We start from the raw sequence: 25082 nt of genomic DNA, 5'->3' as shown, positions 1-25082 counted from the left end.
ACTCGGGCACCCACACACAACTCCTGCCATACTCAGTATACTCGTGTGTTTTCACCGCACTCCCTGCCTCTGCAGAAGCAACCTGTGCAAAAAATTGCATTGCGTAGCTGTCGTGCCATCTATGGTTAGGTCATCTAAATGCACAAAAACCTCGCAAGTTAAATTGCAGGTGGAGCAAATGTCTGAGTGCTCTGTCACTCTTTCGTGACAGCGCAGTCATGACAAACTAGTGTGGCAGATCTATCCACACTTTGATAGGCGAGGAGATTTATGAATACTTGAAGAATTATGAATCAAAAAGAATTGATGATGGAGAACCAGTTTCTATGTAGCATGACATGCTCACTGAGCCAACATGAGAGAAAAAAAATGGCCAAGAATGAGTATTGGAAGAGCAATCGTGACCATGACCAGTGTAACATGCCCATCCGAACTATGACACATAAAGGAATTTGTGAACTGTTTACAAACAGTGAAATAGGAAAGAATGGTGACAAAAAAACACCTATGGCAGCATAAAACGTCCACTGAACATGTGAAATAAACTCGGCAAGGGCTGTGTAGCAGTTGGAAAAAAAAAGTTTGGCAGTCAAAGGGTTAAAGCTCAAAAGGTTGCTTAAGACCACGGAGCCTAAGAACCACCCAGGCACAGCACAGCTGTCACTCAAACATCAACTGTAGAATAGCTAACACTTTTCAGTGCTTTTTCTTTACTTGTTAATAGAATTTTAAAACAATCCCCGGTGGCATATAGCAAAAATCTACTCATTGAGATGGATTACATCAAGAGGCAGACATTACTCACACTGTAAATCAAAATGTATAAATAAATAATTACCAAAATTACACTAATTAACATTTAGCTAATTACTAGGGGTGAGTGAATATTTAAACTTTCGAATATGAATTGAATATGAATACTTAGCTTTGAATATTGAATAATGATATGCACATGCATTTATTACAATTTTGGTTATTTTAACATGTTGGAACACTGCAATTGCATTGTCAATGGTAAAAAATTACACTAGTAGGCAGTTATACAAAAAGATTGTGTTATTGACTCATGTTAGCTTGGTAAATTGATAATTCCCACTAATTATCTGTTCTCGCCAACCTCTGCCTTATACAGCATCAAATGCCCATGAACTCGGCGACATGTGGCCCCATGCCAGCCATCCCTCATTACAAAGCTGTGCTCACACTAAACCAAAATAAAGTGGTGCTGTAACGTATGCTATGACCGTTGCTCAGTGTAGGACCTTTAGTGTCATGCTTGTGGGTGTGCAACGTGAAGAGAATGAACATGAGTTAGCACATGAAAATAAATAATCAAAACATATTGCAAATCAATAATCAAAATGCATGCAAGAAATATGTCACAACAAAATTACCAGAAAACAAAACACGTAATATTTAATGTGACATAAGAGGACAAAGTGCATCAAGAAACAGCGTGAGAATTTAGCAGCAAGCTCACAGTTTAAATGTCCATCATCCAACGCAGTGCAGCAATGTCGGTTCACCAGTAGAGTTTAGCACTGTTGCTCTTGTGGTTGTAGAAGCCTGGTTGATTGTAAGTCTTGGTGGCAATAGCGGCAGCGACTGGCGGAGTTGGCAATGTTTTGGTACAAACACCGTCATTTTGGTATAAACGCCGCATAGCAGCAGCATTGCGGGTGGTCAATTTGAAGTGGCTGGAATTCACATTCACGGCATGCCCAAACTATGCAATGTTTCGTCGAGTGCACGTAGAGGTGGAACGTTGCTTTTGCTCAGTTAGGGAATAAATCGAGCAGTGTCCCTCTTTGCGCCTGGCCTCGTGCAACGATGCGGGTCAGCTTCGTTCCTGCAGGCCTCTTAGCATCTGCCTGATCTGAAGTCGAACATGTCTCTCCTCCAACAGTCATTCCTGGAACCGCAGTCATACGACACTAACCGTGATGCAGTGTTTCCTTCTTTTGCATGCTTTTCCGCCAGACAACTGCGCTGAAGCACCTTTCTTTTAGTCTGTTTTTTGAGGTTTGACTGTCTGGGGGCGCTCTTCAGAATTCGGTCGGGTGGCCTGATGCCACTGTCTAGCTGTTGCTTTAGGGTGCAGCATCTGGAGTCTTGTGGGGAAGTATTGCAGTCACTACAATTGCCTCCCACCTAAGGAAGTTGTATTGGAGGTGCACAACTTTTCACAATTGCGCTGTCCCGATCACGCACGCTGACATAAACACACAGACATGGGCACAGATGTTCATTATCGGGTTCACTTGAGGGGTGTCCAATATAAGCATAACACAACATTCACATTTTGCATGGAAGCATATGCACATGCATATAAATATGTCTTGCCACAAAGAACTATTTTGTGTAATGAGGCACGCGCTCTACCCAATACACTTCATTAGAATGGACTCAGTCTAGGCTGATCTGGCCGTAACCCTGTTACCGACTGCTTCGACGCGGCACTGTGCTGGGGATCATCCTTCTGCTTCGCTATCAGATCAACAGGGTTCACATGCAAAAGATTAACCTGACACCACGAGAGGCCATGCAAAAAGCCATTCCTGTGACAACGGCAACAGCCATCTTTTTGGTGGTTTTCTTGGCAGCGATATTGCAGGTACCATCCACCATGGTTACCGACCGATTGTTCAACTCAGCTACATCATTCTGCTGCAGTCAGCTATTTGCACGCCAGAGAATCATGCAGCCTCTTCCAGCCAGGGCCAGGAGTAGAAGCATCCCATGCACCCTCAACATTTCCACAACAAAGTCAAAAAGTGGATCCTCTATGCAAAACACCGTCAATCTGCTGGTTAGAAATGGGGATCTGATGTCTACTTTCGCCTCAGCCAGACACATGACCAACTGGTCTAGTAAGCAAATGGTATGGCTCTTTCCAGCGAGTTTGTCTTCAGGCACCAGCCAGCACTTGACTTTTACTGAAGTACATCCAGTGAACCGTAATACAACTACGCTACGTCTCCCAAACATGCCATCTGCCGTTGGAATTCTGTTCAGTGCCGATTTCGTTTATTTTTTTTTTCCTTCTTACATCTCAACTTGAGTGCCACTGGAAACAGCCTTTTCTTTCAAAAGCACTTAATCCACTTGCAATGATGAGCACAATGCTTGGCCACTTCTGCCCTCGTGAAAAGGACAGGCTCCTGCCATGTGGCCACTCCTGCGACATTTTGGGCAGGGAGCCCTCTTTTGAATAGGTGGTCTAGTTTTCGACCAACAGTCTGCCACCCTATGCCCTAGCTTGTTGCAAAGGAAAGAGTGTATCTTTCCCTTTGCACTTTGCCCGTCTGGGACCCTAGCTTGCCCTGCACACTTTCAGGTTCCATGTCCTCTTTGCTCTTTTCAAGGGGTCATCGTACGCTGAGCTTCGAGGTAGTGGTCTGCAGCCTCAGCGAACTTGTGCAGACCTCTGCGTAGGTAGTCATAGGTAATCCCTGTCTTAAGCATTTTCTGCCTGAGTTCGAAGTATCCCGTGAGATGACAAGCAAACTGTGTCCCTGTTTTGGAGTCCCTGTTTTTGGCCATCTCGAAACTTCGTTCTGTACCCTTCCTCAGTGTATCAGAAACGCTGTAGGAGGGTTTGCTTCAGCTTAGCATAGCACATGGCATCGTCAGCCGCCATATGACCCACAGCGCTTAGCGCGTCTTCAGTTAAGCATAAATTGAGACATAACACCCATTTACTTCTTGGCCATCCTTGACTATTGGCCACTTGATTTCAACTCTGTGGATACACACGTTAACCTTGTCTTTTCCCCTGTTGAACGGGAGAATGAGCTTGTGCTGGCTTTGGTAACCTTGCAACGAATTTGATATCAGAACGGTGCAAGTTGATGGATCACTGCCAGTCGCTGGAGCTAACTTTATCGCTGGAGCCAGTCTTGCCCCCAACTCCCTACCCCCACCCTAGTTGTGAATAGTAGCTCAGCAAACCAATTACTAAATAATTAATTACTAAACCTCCCTAATGAAATGATCTCCACAAAGAAATGGTCCTCAGTCCCCAGTGGCTGCGGAGCAGCTGACCAAGGCGGCGGTCAGACTTGCAACTCAGCAGAGGGTGCTAAGACTATCTGGGTCTGGACAGGCCGCCAATGGAAACTGACCCTTGCAACGGTTAACGCTCGAACCCTCTCGAGTGAGGAGAGCTTAGTAGGACTCTTAGTAGAACTATCAGACATTGTTCGGGATATTATCGACCTTAGTGAGATTAGAAGACCTGGTGAGACTTACACATTGTTGAATAACAGCCATGTACTCTGCTATGGAGGTCTCCCAGATAAGAAGCAATACGGGGTGGGATTCCTAATCCATAAGGACATAGCGGGCAACACTGACGAATTTTACAGCATCAACGAGAGGGTAGCAGTAGTCGTAATCAAACTCAATAAAAGGTATAGATTAAAAGTAGTACAAAACTAAGCTCCAACGTCCAGTCACGACGATGAGGAAGTAGATCAGTTTTATGAAGATGTTGAATTAGCAATGAGAAAAGTGCAAACGCGGAATACAGTAGTAATGGGGAACTTCAATGCAAAAGTGGGGAAAAAGCAGACGGGTGAACAGGCAATTGGCAACTATGGTGTCAATTCTAGAAATGCTAGAGGCGAGATGCTGGTAGAATTCGCAGAAAGGAATAAGCTGAGAATAATGAACACTTTTTTTTAGAAAATGTAGCAACAGAAAATGGACCTGGAAAAGCCCTAATGGTAAAACAAGAAATGAAATTGATTTCATACTTTCTGCCGATCCCAGCAAAGTACAGGATGTTCAAGTAACAGGTAGGGTAAAATGTAGTGATCATAGGTTAGTGAGGGCCAGGATCCACCTGAATTTAAACAGAGAAAGAGTAAAATTGGTCAAGAAAAAACAGGTCAACTTAGAGGGAGTAAGAGTAAAAGCACACAAATTTAGGCTGGTACTTGCAAACAAATATGCAGCCTTAGAACAGAGAGATGATGATGATGACATAGAAGTAATGAATGAAACCGTAACGAGGCTGGCTTCAGAGGCAGCGATTGAAGTGGGAGGCAAGGCACCAAGGCAACCAGTAGGCAAGCTCTCCCAAGTAACAAAGGACCTAATAAAGAAACAACAAAGAATGAAAGTGTCCAACTCAAGAGATAAGATAGAATTCGCGGAATTGTCAAAACTGATCAACAAGGCGAAACTATAACGTGAGAAAGACTGAAGAAGCCACAAAAAATGGACGGAGCCTGAAATCAGTGAGAAGGAAACCTGGCATAGGACCAAACCAAGATGTATGCGCTAAAAGATAAGCAGGGTAATATCATCAGTAATCTGGAAGATATAGTAAAAGCAGCGGAAGAATTCTATACTGACCTTTACAGTACCCAGACGACTCAGGAGCGCTCTATTCAAAACAATAATGAAGAGTATACAGAAACTCCTCCTATAACTATAGGTGAGGTCAGAAAGGCCTTGCAAGGCATGAGAGGACGAAATAAGTCGATTTAATCAAAGATGGAGGAGACATAATGCTAGAAAAACTGGCGGCTCTCTATACGAAGTGTCTATCGACTGCTGGGGTCCCACAAAACTGGAAGAATGCAAACATTATACCAATCCATAAAAAGGGTGACAAAGAACTAAAAAATTATAGGCCGATTAGCTTACTCCCAGTATTATATAAAATATTTACCAAAATAATCTCCAACAGAATAAGGACAACACTGGAATTTAGTCAACCAAGGGTTCAGGAAAGGTTCCTCTACAATGGATCACATCCATGTCATTAATTAGGTTATCGAGAAATCCGCAGAGTACAATAAACCTCTCTATATGACTTTCATAGATTACGAAAAAGCATTTAATTCAACAGAGATACCAGCAGTCATAAAGGCATTACGTAATCAAGGAGTACAGACCGCTTACATAAATACCCTAGAAAATATCTACAGAGATTCCAGAGCCCCATTAATCCTAGACAAGAAAAGTAGGAAGATACCTATAAAGAAAGGAGTCGGACAAGGAGAGACAATCTCTCCAAAGCTATTCACTGCGTGCTTAGAAGTATTCAAGCTATTAAACTGGGAAGGCTTAGCAGTAAAGATCGACAACGAATACCTCAACAACCTTCGGTTTGCCGATGACATTGTTCTATTCAGCAACAATGCAGGCGAGTTACAACAAATGATTGAGGACCTTAACAGGGAAAGTGTAAGAGTGGGACTGAAGATTAATATGCAGAAGACAAAGATAATGATAAATAACCTGGCAAGGGAACAAGGTTTCAAGATCGCAGGTCAGCCTCTAGAGTCTGTAGAGGAGTATGTTTACCTAGGTCAACTAATCGCAGGGAACCCGGACCATGAGAAGGAAATTCACAGAAGAATAAAAATGGGTTGGATCGCATACGGCAGACATTATGAGCTCCTGAATGGAAGCTTACTGTTATCATTGAAAAGGAAAGTATACAATCAGTGCATTTTACCAGTGCTGACATACGGCGCAGAGACTTGGAGGCTGACAAAGAAGCTTGAGAACAAGTTAAGGACCGCGCAAAGAGCGATGGAACGAAGAATGCTAGGCATAACTTTAAGAGACAGAAAGAGAGCAGTTTGAATCAGAGAGCAAACGGGTATAGACGATATTCTAATAGACATTAAGAGAAAAAAATGGCACTGGGCAGGTCATGTAATGCGCAGACTAGATAACTGTTGGACCATTAGGGTAACAGAATGGGTACCAAGAGAAGGGAAGCGCAGTAGAGGACGGCAGAAGACTAGATGGAGTGACAATATGAGGAAATTTGCTGGTGCTATTTGGAGTCGGTTGGCGCAGGACAGGGGTAATTGGAGATTGCAGGGAGAGGCCTTCGTCCTGCAGTGGACATGAATCGGCTGATGATGATGAAGATGAATTAAGCTTTTACTTGTATAATACTCCCCTGTGTTTTCTGTACAAATATACTCACCATGGCCAGAAATAAAGGTGAAAAAGTTGTTCAAAGTTTCTTTGATGTGGAACTGAGTCTCAGCATTACAGGACGACACTGACTTCTTCAGAGCTGGAAAATTTCCCTGAATGCCTGTGTTTGACATTTTATTTGCCGAAAATTGCAGTTACTGCATATGGGACAATATGCCAACAATGATGCCAATGCAATTTTTCTTGTAGCTGACTTTAAGAATGCCTATGCTGGTATTTCACATGTTTTGCAATGCTATGTTTGACCGAAAAACAATGCTAGACAAATGGGCACGCTCCAATTGTCTTTGATAAGATGAACTGACTCCCTATACCATGGATGAACCTAGCTCATCTTTGGCAGCAGTTGTTCAAAACGTGTGGACTCGTCCATGGAGCTATGTCTATGCCATCAAGAGCAAAAGTCTGGACACCGTAGCTGCTGAAAACAATGAAAATTTTGTAGCCAAACTATACAAACAGTCTCAAATATTATGAAGCAGTGTACCACTTGTGGGCTACTAATACAGCGCACCTGCCAATTCTAGGCTGAACATGTGAGGTAAAAGCAAATTTTGTCTCGTTTTTTTTTTTTCGTTATTACTCCTGCGGTGTGTACACTTCTGCACCAGATGGTACATCAGCCAGGTGTAAGCCTTAAATGGTGCAGGCCCACAATTCCAGTTTGCAGGTTTTAATTGTGGATACAAGTATATGAACATCATAAAGTGCAAACGATGTCCTCACCAGTCACTAGGTCTGTTCTCAGGGCTGACGTGATCCCTGCGCACCAAGAAAGGTTGTGCACGAACGCCCTCAGGCAGCCTGGCTGGGAGCAGTATTCCCGAGACACCTTCACCACGTTCCAGCTCAATAGGGCACCCAGAGGCATTGGTGCCGATGACTCCTCCAGCAGTTCCAAGCAGCAGGAAACATGGGGGTGGCAGGAGACTTGCTACACGCTGAGTCACTGCATCAAAAAGCTGCCTTAAGAGAGAAGTACATGATACCAGAAATGCAGACAACTGGTCAAAAAAACAAAAACGCATACTTGTCCAAAAGGCAAAGCACTGACAGCGATGACAATGTATTAGACTATTACATGAAGTAAGGCTTTTATTATAGCTTTATGGGCACTGTAAATTGCATAAACATTCACTCACTAACTAAATATGGCATGGTGTCAAATGGCCAAAAATACACAAAAACAGAGTTCACTTGATGACTGGGAGCACTTGCGGTCACAACACAGCCGTGATGAGGAGTGCCGGCAGTGGGGAGTGCACATGCTTGTCCCAAAGCAGACATTTCGTGTTACAGTTCCCTTCATCATTTTAATTGTGTCACGCCTCCAATACTCAGTAGATCACGTCGCCTCCAACCCTGGGTGTGCACCTAGCACGGTTCAAAGTCAACCCTGCTTGCTGTGCTTGCATCAAAGCATCAACCATTGTTTTCAACTACTTTACTACTTTGACTAGCTTCCCTTCTACCACATTCCTCTGCTTCTGCTCACGTTTGAGTTTACTTAGTAGCCTCCTGACCTGGTTCAATAGTTGTTGCCTTTCCTGCTCTAGGTGGGCTATTGCCTCTTGCCATCTCAAACTGCATTTCTTCCAAAGGTAGGGGACACTCACACTCCATACAAAGCACGCTAGCGCTTTTCTTCCCCATGATCCTGTTCAAACGTCATTGAATAAATATAGCACTACCTCTAGAAAAAAGATTGCTGTAACCTAGGCCACGATTCTGTAACAATGCCTTTTCTCGAGGCTAATGCCTTTCATGCTCTTTGCATTCGTCAATGGTCAAGAGACGCTCCACCCCAAGTGAAGTGTTGAACGTGAGCACTCACAAATGCAAAAAGTGTCGAAAGGCATTAGCATCGGGAAAAGACATCGCTACAATATTGCGGCCCTACTTCACTGAGAATGAGAAAGGGAGAGAGAAGCTAGAAACCATAAAGAAGAAAAAAAAATTAGAAGGCAATGCAGCCCCCAGTTGTAGTTGATGAAATACAAAGTCTTTCTGAGCAAGTTGAGGGTGAGAGAGGGGCGAAGTTGCTGTGTACCACACTTTATTGCATCACTCCCCATGTGAGGGAAGTAGGATCATCGGAATTAAATTATTTTAACTTCACTATCTTCGGGATTTGCTCACATTTTGACATATGATGACGTGTTAAATTCATTTTAAATCATTTTGGGATTTAACATGTCAAAACTATGTTCCAAGTACGAGGCACGCAGTCAATGGGGGAAAAGCATCCATGGCATCATGGTTACAGTATCAGGCTTCTGTGTTAGATGCCCCCTTTTCAAATCTGGCTGTCAGACAATTTTATTCATCGTTATATTTTTGAAATCAGAATTTCGCCCTGATGGCATAACAGTGAATGCGATGGCCCCATGTTAGTATATTACAAAAAGAAAGGCTCTCCTTCTAGCTTTAGTGGCAGTATGAATTGCAGTAAACATATACTACCTAAGTAAACATGGGTTGTGTGAGATGCACAGACACATATGAACAGAAAGAACTTGATAACTGCGAGCAGCACTGGCTAGAACTACAGGGTCTTGTCTTGTTGGCATTGTCGCCTTGTGTCGACCTCACGTTCCCACATTGTGTTTTTTTTTTTTTAATTCATTTATACAGGTACCTCACGGGTTCCATATGGGAACATTGTGTGAGGGAGGGAGTACATATTTTTGTTCTACAGCGAGCGATTAAGACAATATAAAATAGAAGAAAAGAATTACAAACTCTTGGTTGCACCAAATGCAAAACAAATACAGAAATAAAACATTTATACAATATTAAGGAAAACACATAAAGTTATGGATCTGGGAATGACAGACTCTTGGTTGCAAGAAATACAAAGCGTACGAGGAAATTAAACATTATACAATGTTAAGGAGGACTCATAAGGTTATGGACCTGTATAAACAGGTGTACCTAGCCAAGAATACATTTCTAGTGCTGAAGAAAAAGTGCCTCCAGCAGTTTCCTAAAGTTTTCGGTACTTTGATCGTTGGCGATATTACCTGGAAGATTATTCCACGTTACAATGGCATGGTGGCAATGCAGATGTGTTAAATGCGTTAATGTGACCATAGAGACGCTGAAAACTGAGATTATTGTGCAAATGATGGAAACAGCAATAAGGTCTAAGAAACAGCAATGAAGAGCGTTGTTTGCTGTTGATGACTATGTGCCGCAGACAGATAAGCGAAATGTTTCTGCACGATTAGAAAGAAAGAAGTGATAGCGATTGTTTGATTCTAGTCATGCTGGAATGTCTGCTATAGTCACTGACGATGAAACGTGCGGCACAATTTTGAACTAATTCTAAACATCAGATTAGATAGGCTTGTTCGGGTGACCATATGGGAGATGCATATTCAAGTTTAGGATGTACTAATGTTTGGTAGGCGAGCTTCCGCGTGGAAACTCAAGGCTGCCACAATGTGTGCGTGTGCTTCATGATTTTGAACTGCAAGGTTTTGTCAATGTTGTTGCTTAGCCTCGTGACCACCTGTTGCCGCTGCCCCATGTCTGGGCATATCCTGCAATGAGCTGCAGCGTGTGCTGCACACACGACAGCAAATAGTTTCTGCATCATGACTAACGGAATGGTTATTGCACGTACGCGGGCCCTCCTTTCTTGATCAGCTAGGAGCTTCTCAGCTGGCGTTCTGATAATTAACATGTGGAAGCATGTTTGCGCGAAGTGAGGGGTGCCGTGTTTCACTGCAGAAACCCCGCATCAACCGGTACTACCATGGCTACTACATGTGGGAAATGCTTAAGGATGTTCTATTCGGCATGGTGGTTCATGCACCCGTGGTCTAATGGTTAGAGCATCCTGCTGCCATGCTGGGGGTCCTCTGTTTGAATCCTGCTGTCTGACAGCATTATGTATGTTTATTTATTAACATATATATTGTAAAGGTGTTTATTAGCCACCAGCGGTTGGGTCGACCGTCAGTGCAAGGCACGGACTCTCAGCACGAGCACCGTTCCCCGAGTACAGCGCTGGAGAGCTTGACCCTCTAGAAAGCTCTATAGAGGATGGCCCACCATAGTGTTCCTCTTCTTCACTACCATTACCCCCAGGAACGAAGAGGGAGCCGTCCAGCAATCTAAGAGCTCCTCACTATGAGTGGATCATAGTGCGGCTTGAGGCGTTCGATGCTGACAATGTCTCATCCACGACGGCACATGTCCAAACATGGCTCAATGGGTTCGATCACATAGTTAAGGGGGAGGCGCGCTGAATGATACGGTATGACCCTTCATACTTGGGCAGTAGTCTTTAACAGAGCCCAGGTGCAGCGGAAGGAACGGAAAGCCACACAGGTGCTCCAGGAAAGAAGGTGGGTGCAGAGGTGTTGTCACCGCGAGTGCTCTTCTGGTGCTCTTGATCACTGAAGGTAAAGGCCCGTGCGAGATCGCGGCACTCTTTAGCATGTCTTGCCGTGGCAGAAACTGACGCACATTCAAATGCATCCAGCCGGTATGGTAAAATTGTGTCGATGGTGTGCGACGGGTGCCTACCATACAGTAAGAAAAAGGGGCGAAAAGCTGGTGGTGCTCCAATTAGCGGTGTTGTACGCATAGGTTACAAAGGGCAGAATCACGTCCCAGTTTGTGTGGTTGGAGGCGACGTACATTGCAAGCATGTTACCGAGTGTGCGGTTGAAGCGTTCTCTAAAGCCACTCGTTTGATGATGGTGCGCCGTAGTTGTGCGATGAACAATGTGACACTCTTTAAGAATGGCTTCAACTACTTTGGATAGGAAGACATGTCCACAATCACTGAGCAGTTCCTCAGGTGGTCCATGATGCATGATGGATTGATGAGGCAGGAAGGAGGCAACATCGCACACTGCAGCTACTGGAAGATCGCAGTTTCGGCGTATCACATGAGGTGGTCAACCGCCACATTGGCCCAGCGGCTTCCAGCCAATGTCAGGGGAAGGGGCCCATACAAATCGAAGCCGCCGCGCCCAAATGGCCGGGAAGGGCAAGGTAAAGGTTGTAGACTGGCTGGCGTGAGGAGGGGTGGAGATTTCTGAATGTTGCTGTACATCCCTCGCCAGTAGTACCGCTGTCGAAAGCACTGATAAGTTTTGAATACTCCCAAGTGTGCACACTATGGATCGGTGTGGAAAGCTGCACATATGTTGGAACGGAGACTGCAAGGTACTACTAATAACCACTGGTGCCCGTTGCGGTTTTAATTGCGTCAGTGAAGCAGGTTGTTGCAAATGGCGAAATGGTGAGCTTGGTGACGCAGCGTGCAAGTGGTTGGTGGTGCTGATGAACCAGGAAGCAAGTCTATAAGAGAGGTAATCCAATGAACCTTGCACTGCTCAGATGTGATGGTGGTAAGGTCAAGCGAAGAAATGGTAAAGTGGGATAGTGAGCAGCAGGCACTGTCGTCAGGCAAGGGAGAGCACAAAAGGGCGTTGATCTCAGGGTGCTGGCGTCCGCTGCAGTACAGCACGCGCATACTGTAGTCCTGCAGGTGAAGTGCCTATCGGGCAAGATGGCCTGAGGGATCTTTCAAGGACGACAGCCAACATGGAGCACGGTGGTCCATGACTACATCAAATGGACGGCCATACAAATAAGGCCTGAACTTGGTGAGAGCCCAGATGATGGCCAGGCATTCTTTTTCTGTCACAGTTTAATAAGTCTCAGCTATCGTAAGCGCACGACTTGCATAAGCCACGACATATTCAGGAAGCCCCTGTTTGTGCTGGGCAAGAATAGCGCCGAGGCCAGCATCGCTGGAATTTGTGTGCACCTCAGTAGGGGCTGTCGGGTCGTAATGGCGTAAAATTGGGGGAGACGTTAGCAAACGACAGAGCTTTGTGAAGGCCTCGTCGCACTTGGACAACCACGAAATGAGGGGCCGGTTGCTTCTAATTAGCTTCGTCAGGGGTGATATGATGGTGGTGAAATTGTGAATAATGCGTCTGAATTAGGAACACAGACCGATGAAACTGCATAATTCTTTGATGGACGTTGGTTTAGGGGATTCGGCGACAGCCCAAAGTATGGCTGGATCGGGGAGAATTCCATTCTTGGATATGACGTAACCTAGAATTGTCAGCTGCCGAGCAGCGAATCGGCACTTCTTGAGGTTTAGTTGTAGCCCTGCGTTTGTTAAACACACTAAAACAGATTGGAGCCGTTGAAGGTGCATGGGGAAGTCAGGAGCAAAAACAACATCGTCAAGATAGCACAAGCACGTGTGCCATTTCAAGCCGCGCAGAACCGAGTCCATCATGCGCTAAAATGTTGCGGGTGCATTACAAAGTCTAAAAGGCATAGCATTAAATTCGTATAAGCTGTCGGATGTGACAAAAGCTGTCTTCAGCTGATCGGCGTCTGCCGTGGGTACTTGCCGATTCCCTGAGCGCAAATCAAGAGATTAAAAGAATTCTGCATCTTGTAGACTGCCAATTGCGTCGTGTATGCGCGGGAGAAGGTAGACGTCCTTGCAAGTGATCTTGCCGAGGCGGTCGTAGTCCACACAAAACTGCACAGAACCATCTTTCTTCGTAACTAGGACAACAGGGGATGCCCATGGACTGTTGGAAAGTCGTATAACCTCAAAGCAATGCATCTTGTCAACATGTTTGTTGATTTCACAAGGTTCTGCAGGAGATACACAATACGGATGTTGCCGCAATGGTGGTTGCGGGCCAGTATCGATGTGATGTGTAACAGTTGGCGTCTAGCCCAGGGAAGATTGCCTTACATCGAAAGAGGAACAAAATTCTTCTAAATGGCACAAAATCCGAGACCACTGGAGCAGTATAAGGGCATCAGCAATAGAAGAACCGAACACATTAGTGGGCAATAGATCACATGTAGAAACAGCACTGAGCACACTGGAACTAACACAGTAATTTTCATTGGGCATGTCTTAACTTGCACATCTTTGAACACTTCTACATTGCCAAGACATTCCCCTTGGAGCAGCAACACAGGGTATGGAAACGGGTTGCAAACAAAAACAGTGCTGTAGCTCTATGAGATGTCCACTGTCGCAAAAGGCAGCAGCTGACCTTTCCGAGTGAGAAAGCGGTCAGATGGAGACAGTAGTGCAACAGCATCTGAAATTCCACTGCAGGACATGGGCGCAACTGTTGAGGCGTTCGGAGGAATGTGGGTGTCGGCTTGGACAAGTAGTTTCCTCGAAAGCGAAGATTGTTGGTGAGCAGCAAATTTAACAGCGGTGAAAGTTCTATTTCGGCCCGTGCACCATGAATAACGGCATTGTGGTGCGAAAGAAAATCCGAGCCGAGGATAAAGTCATGAGAGCAAGAGGAAAGGATGATGAATTCTATGGCGTAAAGAACATCAGCAATCACAACACAAGCAGTGCAAGCCGCCAAGGGGTGAGTATGCTGAGCACTGGCTGTGCGGAGGGCCAGTCCAGAAAGGGGCATCGTGACTTTTCGAAGTAAGTGGCAAAGCTTAGCGTTCAGAACACATACAGCGGCTCCTGTGTCCATGAGTGCAGATGCGCGAACACCATCAACAAACACTTCGATTACGTTCGAGGGACTGTGGTGAGGACTTTCACAGTTCGACAATGTTGCAGCCCTTGCCTTCGGACTGCGACAATTAGTTTTCCTCGTCCCGAGTTATGGGGCGAGGTCGCATTGGAGACAGTGAGCGACGGCGTGGAAAAGGTGAACGGCACGTACCTAGTTGTCGGGTGCAATGTCGGCGACATAGCCGACGGGGGGGCCGTAATATGGACGGTTGGACTGACTTGTCATGGGTAATGCGGCACTAGGCGGCTGCACACGATTACAAAAACGTGCAACATGACCAGCGTAGCTGCATGCAAAGCATATTGGCCGGTTGTCAGGAGTACGCCACCGGCTCGCCGGGGCAGGTCCATGTCAGAGGACGCATTGTACAGGGTGGCCGCTGACATGAATGCACGGTGGGCGGCAGTCGGGGCCTAGGCACGAAGTCGGAAGAACGGAGAGGGACACTTGAAGATAGTGGCTGGGTTCGCACGGCAACTTTAGCGTAGCTGAGTGGTGCTGCCGCCGTGACCTGTTGGGGCGGCACGACAACGTCAGCGTAGCTTAGTGGTACAACCGCAAAATGATGTTGGCTCTGGTCAAGACCCTGGCAATTTCATGCTCGATGGCGCGGCGAAGTGGAGGCATAAAATTTGATGCAGGCTAATATAGACGTGGCGGCTGAGCGAAGGATATCAAGGAGAGCTGCGTGCAACATCCTCCCGAACGAACGCTTTCATTTCAGCAAACAACGCTGACTGGTCGGAGACGGTAGCCAAACCAGCAATGAGGTCATCATGCAAGGAAGGGTGACGTGTCAACGAATGCTGCCTGCGTAGCTCCTCGTAGCTTTGGCATCGAGTGATGATGTATGTTACGGACTGAGGATTCTTGACAAGTAGCATGTTGAAAGCATTGTCCTCTATCCCTTTTAAGACATTTCTGATTTTGTCGGACTCCGTCATCATCACATTGACTTTCTTACACAAGTTCAGTACATCTTCAATGTAGCTGGTAAATGATTCATCCAGCTAATGTTCATGTTCTCGCAAACACGATTCCACTCACAGCTTGCGCACGGCAGGACGACTAAACACAGCCACTAAAGAGGTCTTGAATGAGGACCACGTTAGAAAGTCAGTCTCATGGTTGTACCAGAGACTGGTGACACCCGTGAGAAAGAAGAGCACATTGCTCAGTTTGGCAGGATCGTCCCATTTGTTGCGAGCGCTTACCCTTTCACATGTAGTCAGCCAGTCCTTGATGTCGGTGTTGTCCGCACCGCTGAAAATGGCAAGGTCACATCAGAGCACAGGGCCAACTGAGGAGACACTTGCTGGGATGGAGTAGGAGGCATTTGCTGGGATGCGTCTTCAGGCATGTTTGAGCGTAGGGTACGGGATCGAAGTTCCAGGGTTGACATTGTAGGCCGAAGCAACCTCCACCATTTGTAAAGGTGTTTATTAGCCACCAGTGGTTGGGCCGACTGTCAGCACAGGGCACCGACTCTCAGCATGAGTGGCGTTCCCGAAGAACAGCGCTAGAGAGCTTGACCTACTAGAAAGCGCTGGAGAGGATGGCCCATTATAGTGTTCCTCTTCTTTGCTACAATATTATGATTATATAGATAATAATATATGTATATTTATATATAGTCGGAACATCACAGCAACCAGTGGTCCCAGGGGCACATACCTAGTGCTCACATTTTTAGGCTGCACCATCTCTGGGATCAGCCCACAATGAGAGGCTAGAAAAGTGGTGGCAACTTGCAAAGAAAGATTTTGTCTTTTTTTTAAAAAAGAAAAAGAAGCAACTCAAGAGCTTATCCCTTTAGTGCGCTGCTACAGCTCTGCTGAAAGGCATGCCCGCTTCCGTCGTCGTCACTTGACTTTATTGATTTTGACAGTGCCTACTATGGTTTCGTTATTTGTTTATCAACAAAGATGATCACGCTGCATTCTAAAGGAACCGAACACTCAACCTAGGATGTCCAAAAAACATCTTTCTGCACTAGAACACCCAAATAAAAACAAATATTTAAAAATGTAATGCTGATGTACCGGTGCTGCAGTTAGTGTGCAAAATTGAAGAAAGGTTTGGCATTCTTTTCATCCCCTAGCAATCAATGTCTTTGAATCACAGGAATAAAAATATACCTTTGGAAGACTAGTTAAGGTGTCTAAACTTACTTAATGTTTCTCTTTAGGACCCCTTTAAACATCCACAGCACCTAGTCCCTATCATCTAACATTACCTACCGCTTTCTAAAAAAAGACCTGTTCGCTATACCTACCACTGACACACTCATGAGGCAAATAAAACACCAGTTGAGTATGGGTGACAAGCATTAACTTAAAAGGCCTCTGAAATGTTTTGGACAAATCTTGTAGATACGTACGGTACAGCTACAATTAAACATCGACATCACAATTTAAGTAAAGCATCTCATATTAAGAGAACCCACTGTGGTTGCTTAGTGGCTTTGGCACTGCGCTGCTAACATGAGGTCGTGGGATCAAATTCCAGCCATGGGAGGTGCATTTCAATGGGGACAAATGCAAAAACGCCTGTATTACCGTGCATTGGGTGTACGTTAAAAAACCCCAGGTGGTCAAAATTAATCTGGAGTCCCTCACAACGGTGTGCCTTATAATCAGGTCATGGTTTTGGAACACAAAACTCTAGAATTTAATTTTTTTAATATTACGAGAGCTACAGACTATTACAAGTTACCCTCCTCCCTACCCATGCTTTTCCTCCTCAAATGGTTGGCCGAGCAATCGGGGCTAAGCTCCGCCTTCACAGGCTCTGTGTCATGAAGTGATATCGCATTGTCTACTTTTGGTGCCTTGGAGCCAGCACACAAAGCCTCTCCAACCTCCCCGCTAACCACCTGGCCGTCGATCCCCAGCGAGAGCTATCAAAGCAGCTTGCGTTGTGAGTGTTCTGTAGAGGCGCTGAGCATGTCTGGTATTCCGGTAAATGCAGGCAAGCTGGGCGTTCTGAGCCACTTGGTGGCGGCACAGAGCTCAACCAGCTAAACACAGAGCTAATATTGGCACAACCAAGTGTAAAACATTTTAAGCCTTTAATGAGACGTGTTCACGAATACACTGCTGCCAAAAATTTATGCTAGCAGCAAAGTAGAATACACTTGGTTACTGCTGTATTAGCTCTGTGTTTGTTTGGTTGAGTTCTGGGCCACCATGGTGGCTACATCCTGCAGGCCGCTCACGCTTGCGCCTCTGTGCATATGGAAAAACACCCAGTCCGCCTGCATTAACTGGAACACTAGACATGCTAAAACTCTCCATCATGGTAGTAATCTTCTGGTGTGAAGTGACAGTCGCAAATGCATAGATCCTGGCACCAACTGGATAATGACAGCCTCATACGCTGTAGTTGCTCTGCTTGCTAGATTTGCAGCCCACAATGCAACAAGAGTGATTCGTGGTCTTTGCGAAAAGAAACCTCAAGACCAACACTGACTGCACATGTCAACACAGAGCATGTTGTAACACAAGCAGACAACATTTGCTATGTGCCAGATGTGCTTGAGTGCAGTGATAAATTGTTGTTGGGCATTCTCTTTCCACTACTTTTCTTTAAATAGAAACAATTTAACTAACATTCTAACTATTACAAACAACATTTGTTTGTTCCCCATAAAGTTGGAAAAATTATCATGATGCAATCTGGGTAGCTAATCGGATAGCTTGCCCAACTGATGTAACAGGTGCCAGCTACATAAATTGTAACGGGCCGCTGAAAACTCAGGGGAGTGGCACCACTGCAATTGGTCGCAATGCATATTTTTAAAACCTTATAATAAATTAAATACTTTAAGTGGAGTGCTTAATGTGAAATTTAATCATCAGAAGGACTTACCCTAATGAATCAGTATGTTTGTACAAAATCGTACGAATCGTTTCACGTGTCCCTTTAAGAGAAATGAATGAGAGAGCATAAAAACAACACCTATGACCAATACTGTTTAGAGCTATCCTCAATTTTTTAATGGGTTATCAGCACTGCGAACTGAGGGTGTTTCTCAGGATATGTGCTGAAACAATAATTCAACTCATTTGCTTTTGTATCCATTAATAAGCCCGAAAACCCTATTTACCTGCAAATATGAGCTCAAATATGCCCTCAGTTTTTTTCACTCTGGCATAGATACTGAAAGTGAAGGGCCCTCCACAAAGTGCGAGTCCCAAGTATAGATGTTCCAGCTGGACAATTGTCTAATCCCCATTCATAACCAGTTGAAACAAATATGAACTGACACAACACCGGCTGTGCAAGCCAAGAGTTGAACAATAAACTAATTTCAACTGGTTACTTCTTTCACCTGGTGTGGCAACAAGGTCATAGATTTATGTCTGACAGTAGTAGCCATGGAGTTTAAAGTCAATACATTAAAAGTGAAAAATTAAGAACGCCACGCCCCACTTTGACAAAACAGGCCCCTTCATTAAGACAGGTTCACAGCAAACTATCTACTAGCAAGGCTAGGTAGCACAATAAATGGAACCTCTAAAACACACTTGTGTAGCATAATACAAGTTGTTTACCTTCACTCCAGCATGCTACACGATGTGAATTTACTGGGGAAGCCTTCTGTGGAGGAGACAGGTAACGGTACAGGTATTGTGTGCCAAAAACCAATGCACGTCCTGGCTCAGACCATGCATCTGTCATGCTCTGGATGAAGCTCTTGGTTGCATTCCCAGAAAAGTCTCTGCTGTGTTCCCCTCGGCTACATACTTTGCGTTTGCGCTTCAGAGGCTGCAAAAAGAAAAAAAGGAACAAGTCATCATTTCAGATTAAAACTGGCCCAGCCGGGTAAATGAACATTGAAATTAAACAACACACTTTATAATGATCCAAGTTTTACTGACTGTACACAAACTCGTTAACTTCTTCCAGAATTTAATAATAAAGAGGGTGCAAAATTTATGAACTGTACCCAACATGAGGACACTTCACTAAGAGATCGACAAATCAAAAGCAAAAGCTTGCAAGTTACACGCAAAACATGACTTAAGCACGTGCACAGAAACTGGTAGATAGTCACCTAAGAACAACTTAAACTTGCTACGTTTGCCGTTCAGTCGTTTTGTTTTGTTTCTTTTAACCGATAACGCATGTACACTTCTTCACAATAAGAGAAACAATTAGAGCCGATCACCAGCGTCTATATTCTTCCAATCTTCGCGCCTGTTTCAAAGGCTCCTCGAGTTGCAAAGAGTTTCTATGCCACTCCATGTATACCTCGAAAGCTCAGTGGAACCGCGAAGCACACAAGCAATATTAAAAAGATCGAGTGACTTCTGTAAATTGAGCACGAACGAAGCAAAACTTCCGATGGGATCGCCTTCGTCGGCTGTCATTGCTAGTTTCGCGTTCACTCCGTAGGCACCCCCATACCGAAGGACAATAATACAAAACAGAATCAGCGTGCGTGATAATAGTAGTACAGTAACTATTGCTCATGAATTCACATCTATGCGTTCAAACGCTAGAAATGAGCCATCACTTATGCAAAACCCAGCACGGGATCATAATTACTGTATTAAACGCCACACAGCACTGCGACGTTATCTACAGAACAAGCAATGCAAGATTATTACCTCAAAACAGTGCACTACACTGCTGCGTTTGCTGTTCAAACGCTTGGCAGTAGTATTCCAGAGAGAGCAAACCTGGGCGCAAACACACAGCTGGCGACAGTTCATATAACTTAGTATACGCTCAGAGATCTCGGCCGAGGTGCGCAACAAATTCCCGAAAGTGGGATTATTATACACTTCCACCGCTTCCATTCCATCATCCACAGAAGACGCAGCTACCGACTCCATTCTCGCGCTGCTCGCGTCTGTTGCCTTTCCTTTGCCGCCGTTTGCGCTGCGGATGCTCCGACACCCCGATGCGTAAAGATGATGATGATGATGAAGCCTCAGTTAATGGCACAAACCCACTGAGGGGGATAGGCCACGAATCGGGTGGTAATATGATTCAATAAATAAAATAAAATAAATTGATTAATAAATAAATAACACGAAAAAAGAAAGGAAAACAAATAATCCAAGATGCAAAATAAACTATGAATACATGAGATAAAGTATTGATCAATACTATAGTAAGCCTTGCATTGATAGGAATGTTAAAAAAAAGGATATACTTAAACTTGAGTAAGGTAAATTATGAATAATAATAGTAAGATTTGAACTGTGAATTTGTGCTTTTACTTTTTGAATTTTCTGAACTGCAGTAGAAATAATTCAATTCTTGAAACTAAAAGCTGTTAACAAGGCATTCTTTTTGTGCCACATAGGAAATTATAAATGGCTAGGCAAACGTTCCTGTGGCTATATCCCAAAACTGTTGCTCCAAGGGAGAGTATAACAGTGCTGTTTAAAGGTAATCCTAAATTTTGAAGTGGAATTTCTAAACATAGTTTTCGATGATTAGAAAACCGCCGGCATGATAATAAAAAATGATCTATAGTTTCTGGTTCATTGCAGAGGTAGCATAGAGGGGATACCGCCAGACCACATCTGTGCAAGTAAAAATTAAGTGTTGGAATACAGCAACGCAGCCTAGTAAATGAAACTTCAAATTTCCGGTTAGGACACCATTGCCGGTTCCAAGAATAATTTAAGAGGAAGCTTTAGCTCGGGCCAAACTCCGACGCGGCCTATACAAATACATGTAAAAACGCAAAAACGTTTTTCTGAGATAACACCTGGACCGATTTTAATGAAATTTGTTGCATTTGAGAGGGAAAGTGAAATTCTAGTGACTGTTGGTCGTGGAATTTCTATTTAGGTCCTGAATATTGTTAAAAAGATTTTCGAAAATTCGAAAGTTCGAAAAAAATAGAAGCACGAAGTTTACAAATTCATAACTCTGCATCAAGAGCAGATATCGCGGTTCTGTAAACGAGATCCATCAGGTCATTGAAAGCGGACAAATTCTATACGTCATTTTATACCTTACGTGAATTTGTTACGTTGTTTACATTGGGTTCTGCAAAACATATATTTCCATTTTACTATATTTTTTGACATTCATGTGTAACCTATCAATTTTGTCCGCTTTAGATGTACTATTAGATGCAGTTCACGGAATTGTATTATCAATTTTCGTTGCTGAGTTACAGAGTTGTAAACGTGATAGTTTCGTTTTCTGAAAATTTTCAATTTTTGCCAATTTTTAATAAAGAATTGACGACCTAAATAAAAAATCCGAAACCAACAGTCACTAGATTTTAAGTTTTTCTTTTAAATGCAACAAACCTCGTCAAGTTTGGTGCAGTGGTTGCCGAGAAAAACGAATTCTGCTTTTACATGTGTTTAGATAGGAGCACCCGAGCTAAAGCTTCCTCTTAAGTGTAAAAAATCTGAAGATTTTGCTAATGACAGAGCTTTTTTGTCCTCGCTCAAAGAAAATTGCCGATATCTGGCTGCAGTAATGTGCGCAGTTGCCGGCAGCACAAACAGCAAAGGACCTGCTAAAGAAGCTCTTGCTAAGGAATCGGCTATTTCATTATTATGAATGTCTCGGTGGCCAGGGACCCATACTATATGCATTAAACTTAAGTGAGGTGGAGCTAATGAATAAAACATGTTTCCGGTTGTCGACTTTGTAGACGCAGTAAGTGCGCTGCATACAGATAGAGAATCTGTGACGATAATAACTCTTGTAATATGAATGGGTAATTTCCGCAAGGCAATTGAACTATTGCCAGAAGTTCGGCATGAAAAACTGATGTGTAATCTGGTAGGCGAAGTGAAAAAGACCAATTGAGGGATGGTGAGTAGATACCCACACCTGCCTTCTCTTCACATGAAGAAGCATCGGTCGCTATTACGTTTATTTTGAAACGGGCCAAATAATCTTGTAAACGGTCATTCAAATATGTTGTGGGCAGAAATTTCACATTGTGTGGAAAAATGTCTGCAAATTCAATTTTCAGCGACCCCGGGGACCTATGGAGCGGAATTATTTCTCTAAGGCGAACATTTAAAGGTGTTAATTGTGCTTGCACAAATACAACTTGCGGGGTATGGAACCGTGACCACGTGGTCTCAAAAAATGGACTTGGTTCACTAATAAATGCATATATATTGTCCACGTCGTGGCGAAGAATCATAAGCTCTTAAGTAGGTTTGAACCGTAAGCATGCAGAATCGTGTGTGAAGAGTAGGTAGGCGCGCTTCCTGGTATAATACATTATTAGCAACGAATTTAGGAAGACCTAAACATAGTCGAAGAGCTTCTCTTTCTAACAGAACAAGGGGCCTTAATTTATATTTTGCACTTCCGGAGAACAAAACACAACCAAATTCTAGAATCGGTCGTACATACATACGATAAATCATAATTACTGATTCTACGTAGTAAACCCACGGCTCGTGTCGCCTTCGTTCCAATATTTTCTATGTGAGAACGCCAGTTCAGTTTTCCGTCATATGTGATACCCAAGTATTTAAGCGACTCTACCTGAGGAATGGTCCTCTGTTCATATACTAATGATAACTGTAACGGCCCGGAAAGCGGAAAAACAAGGATTGCACTTTTGTTTACATTTAGTGACAGGTGCAGGTTGTGAAGCCACATCTGTTGAGTACAGAGGTACGTTTGCAAAGACAGGTGAAGGGAATTGATGTCTCTAGCTGCCGCAAAAAATGCAATGTCATCTGCATAGACATACAGATTCACATCCTGGTGCAGTGGCACTGAACTCATCAACAGGTTAAATATAGCATAGGAGACAGAACAGCCCCCTGGGGCACCCCTCTTGTCTGATCGAACATTCTTGAAGAAAAGCCATTTTGAAAACAATGAAATTTTCTGTTTCTTAGAAATTGAAAAATCCATGCCGTTATATATTTCGGAAAATTGTAGGACTGTAATGTGTCCAGCAGTAGAGAGTACTCAACGCTGTCATAAGCTTTTGCTATGTCAAGTGTCACTAAAGCGCTAACTTCTTTTCTATGCTGAGCAAGTTGGATGCAGCTTTCCAAATCTACATGCGCACACCAACTGGAGAGACCGGGCCGGAAACCTATTTGACTTGGGCTCAGTAACAAATTTTCAGATATATGATCCATCATACGATCATATAAAACACTTTCAATTAGTTTTACCATATTTGACGTAAGAGAGATAGGCCTAATGTTGTCAAGGTTGTAGCCAGCTCCTTGTTTTTTAAGCAGCGGAATAACTGTGGCTGTCCTCCATTCTGGTGGAATCCAAGCATTTTTTAGAGAATAATTGACTGCGTTAAGAATGTCATCAGAAGACATTTCAAACAACATTTTTAGCATGGCATTGGAAATGCCGTCAGGACCTGGAGCTGAGGCAGGCAGAGATCTAAGGACATTAGAGAGCTCTGACACTGTGACTTCCACGAAGTCATCAGCGATGGGAGGCCTTAGTGGCCCATTCGGCAAACGTGATGTTAAGCGTTGCGCTAAGCCCTTTCCTATGAATTCTAAAGAAGCAGATAACTCGTGTGGTGAAAGTATTATCGATTCAGTATTCGCTGGTGTTGGCATGAATTTTCTATATCGAAGAAATCTGAACAGAGCTTTTTTGTTGCTGGGCTTAGAGAGGAATTCATGATGTTTTTCGCCATACTCGTGTTTGGCATTCGAAACTGTTCTCTTGAACGCAGCAGCTGCGAATTTATAATCACTCCAGTTACTCGGGCACTGATTGTAAAGTAATTTCTTCCACGCTGCTTTTCGTCTTCTATATTCCCGCGTGCAATCCGAATTCCACCAAGGAGAGGTAGTACTTTTGCTTATCTTAACATTAAATTGGGACTTTTTAAAGGAACTTTTTACTACTGCGCAAAGCCTCATGGCTTTGATGTCATTCGGTAGCGTTTTCTGGGAATTGAGGACCGTTTTCAAGATACTCTGAAATTTCTGGTAATTGACAAAAGTACGCGTCTGAGACTCCAGGGGAATAACAGGGCAGACAATGTCCAACCTAATAGGTAGATGGTCACTATTTGAAGCTGAGTCGACAGTAGACCAGGAAGTTACGGAAATTCCTGAACTGGCAAATGTTAGATCCAATGCCAATTTAAAAAGACCCTGAATAAAGGTAGCTGACTTCGTGTTTAAGCAACAAAAATTTTGATTATTGCCCAGTCGGATAATCGCTTTCCACATGAGTCCGTTTTGAAACCCCAAGACACATGATGCGAATTAAAGTCTCCGGCTATCACAATTTCTTTCCTACAAGAGTTGACAACGGTATCGAGGAAACGAGTATCATGCACGCCTGTGGGAAAATATGTATTAACTAAGGAAAATGGGGAACAACCAGGAATAGTTGCATCTATTGCTAGTATCTCACACTCCGTAGACATATACTGGTAGGAAATTTTTACTTTGTGGCATATTTTAGTTGCTATCAAGAAAACAAGTCCTCTGCCTCTCGATGGACGGTCCAATCGAAATAAACGATAATTTTTTATATGAAAATCTTGGCCATTGGAGAGCCAAGTTTCCTGCAAAAGAATAATGTCGGGAGAAAGTTGTGAGCAAAAATATA

General features: G+C 43.9%; 1 protein-coding gene across 1 annotated transcript in view; it reads right to left on the bottom strand.

Annotated features, from left to right (window-relative positions):
- The window catches only part of LOC142559708 (F-box only protein 22-like), a 33603-nt gene extending 13050 nt beyond the window's left edge, over positions 1-20553 (bottom strand). The window contains exons 1-3 of the mRNA XM_075671272.1: positions 20141-20553; positions 19082-19295; positions 7696-7918 (exon numbers count right to left, since the gene is read on the bottom strand). Of these exons, the coding sequence (XP_075527387.1) occupies positions 7696-7918; positions 19082-19295; positions 20141-20368 (665 nt within the window). The 5' untranslated portion in view covers positions 20369-20553. The remainder of the gene's footprint in view (positions 1-7695; positions 7919-19081; positions 19296-20140) is intronic.
- Positions 20554-25082: the final 4529 nt, after the last annotated feature.

Source organism: Dermacentor variabilis, chromosome 1 (assembly GCF_050947875.1).
Source record: "Dermacentor variabilis isolate Ectoservices chromosome 1, ASM5094787v1, whole genome shotgun sequence".
Lineage (NCBI taxonomy): Eukaryota > Metazoa > Arthropoda > Arachnida > Ixodida > Ixodidae > Dermacentor > Dermacentor variabilis.
This window is presented reverse-complemented; position numbering and strand designations above follow the sequence as displayed.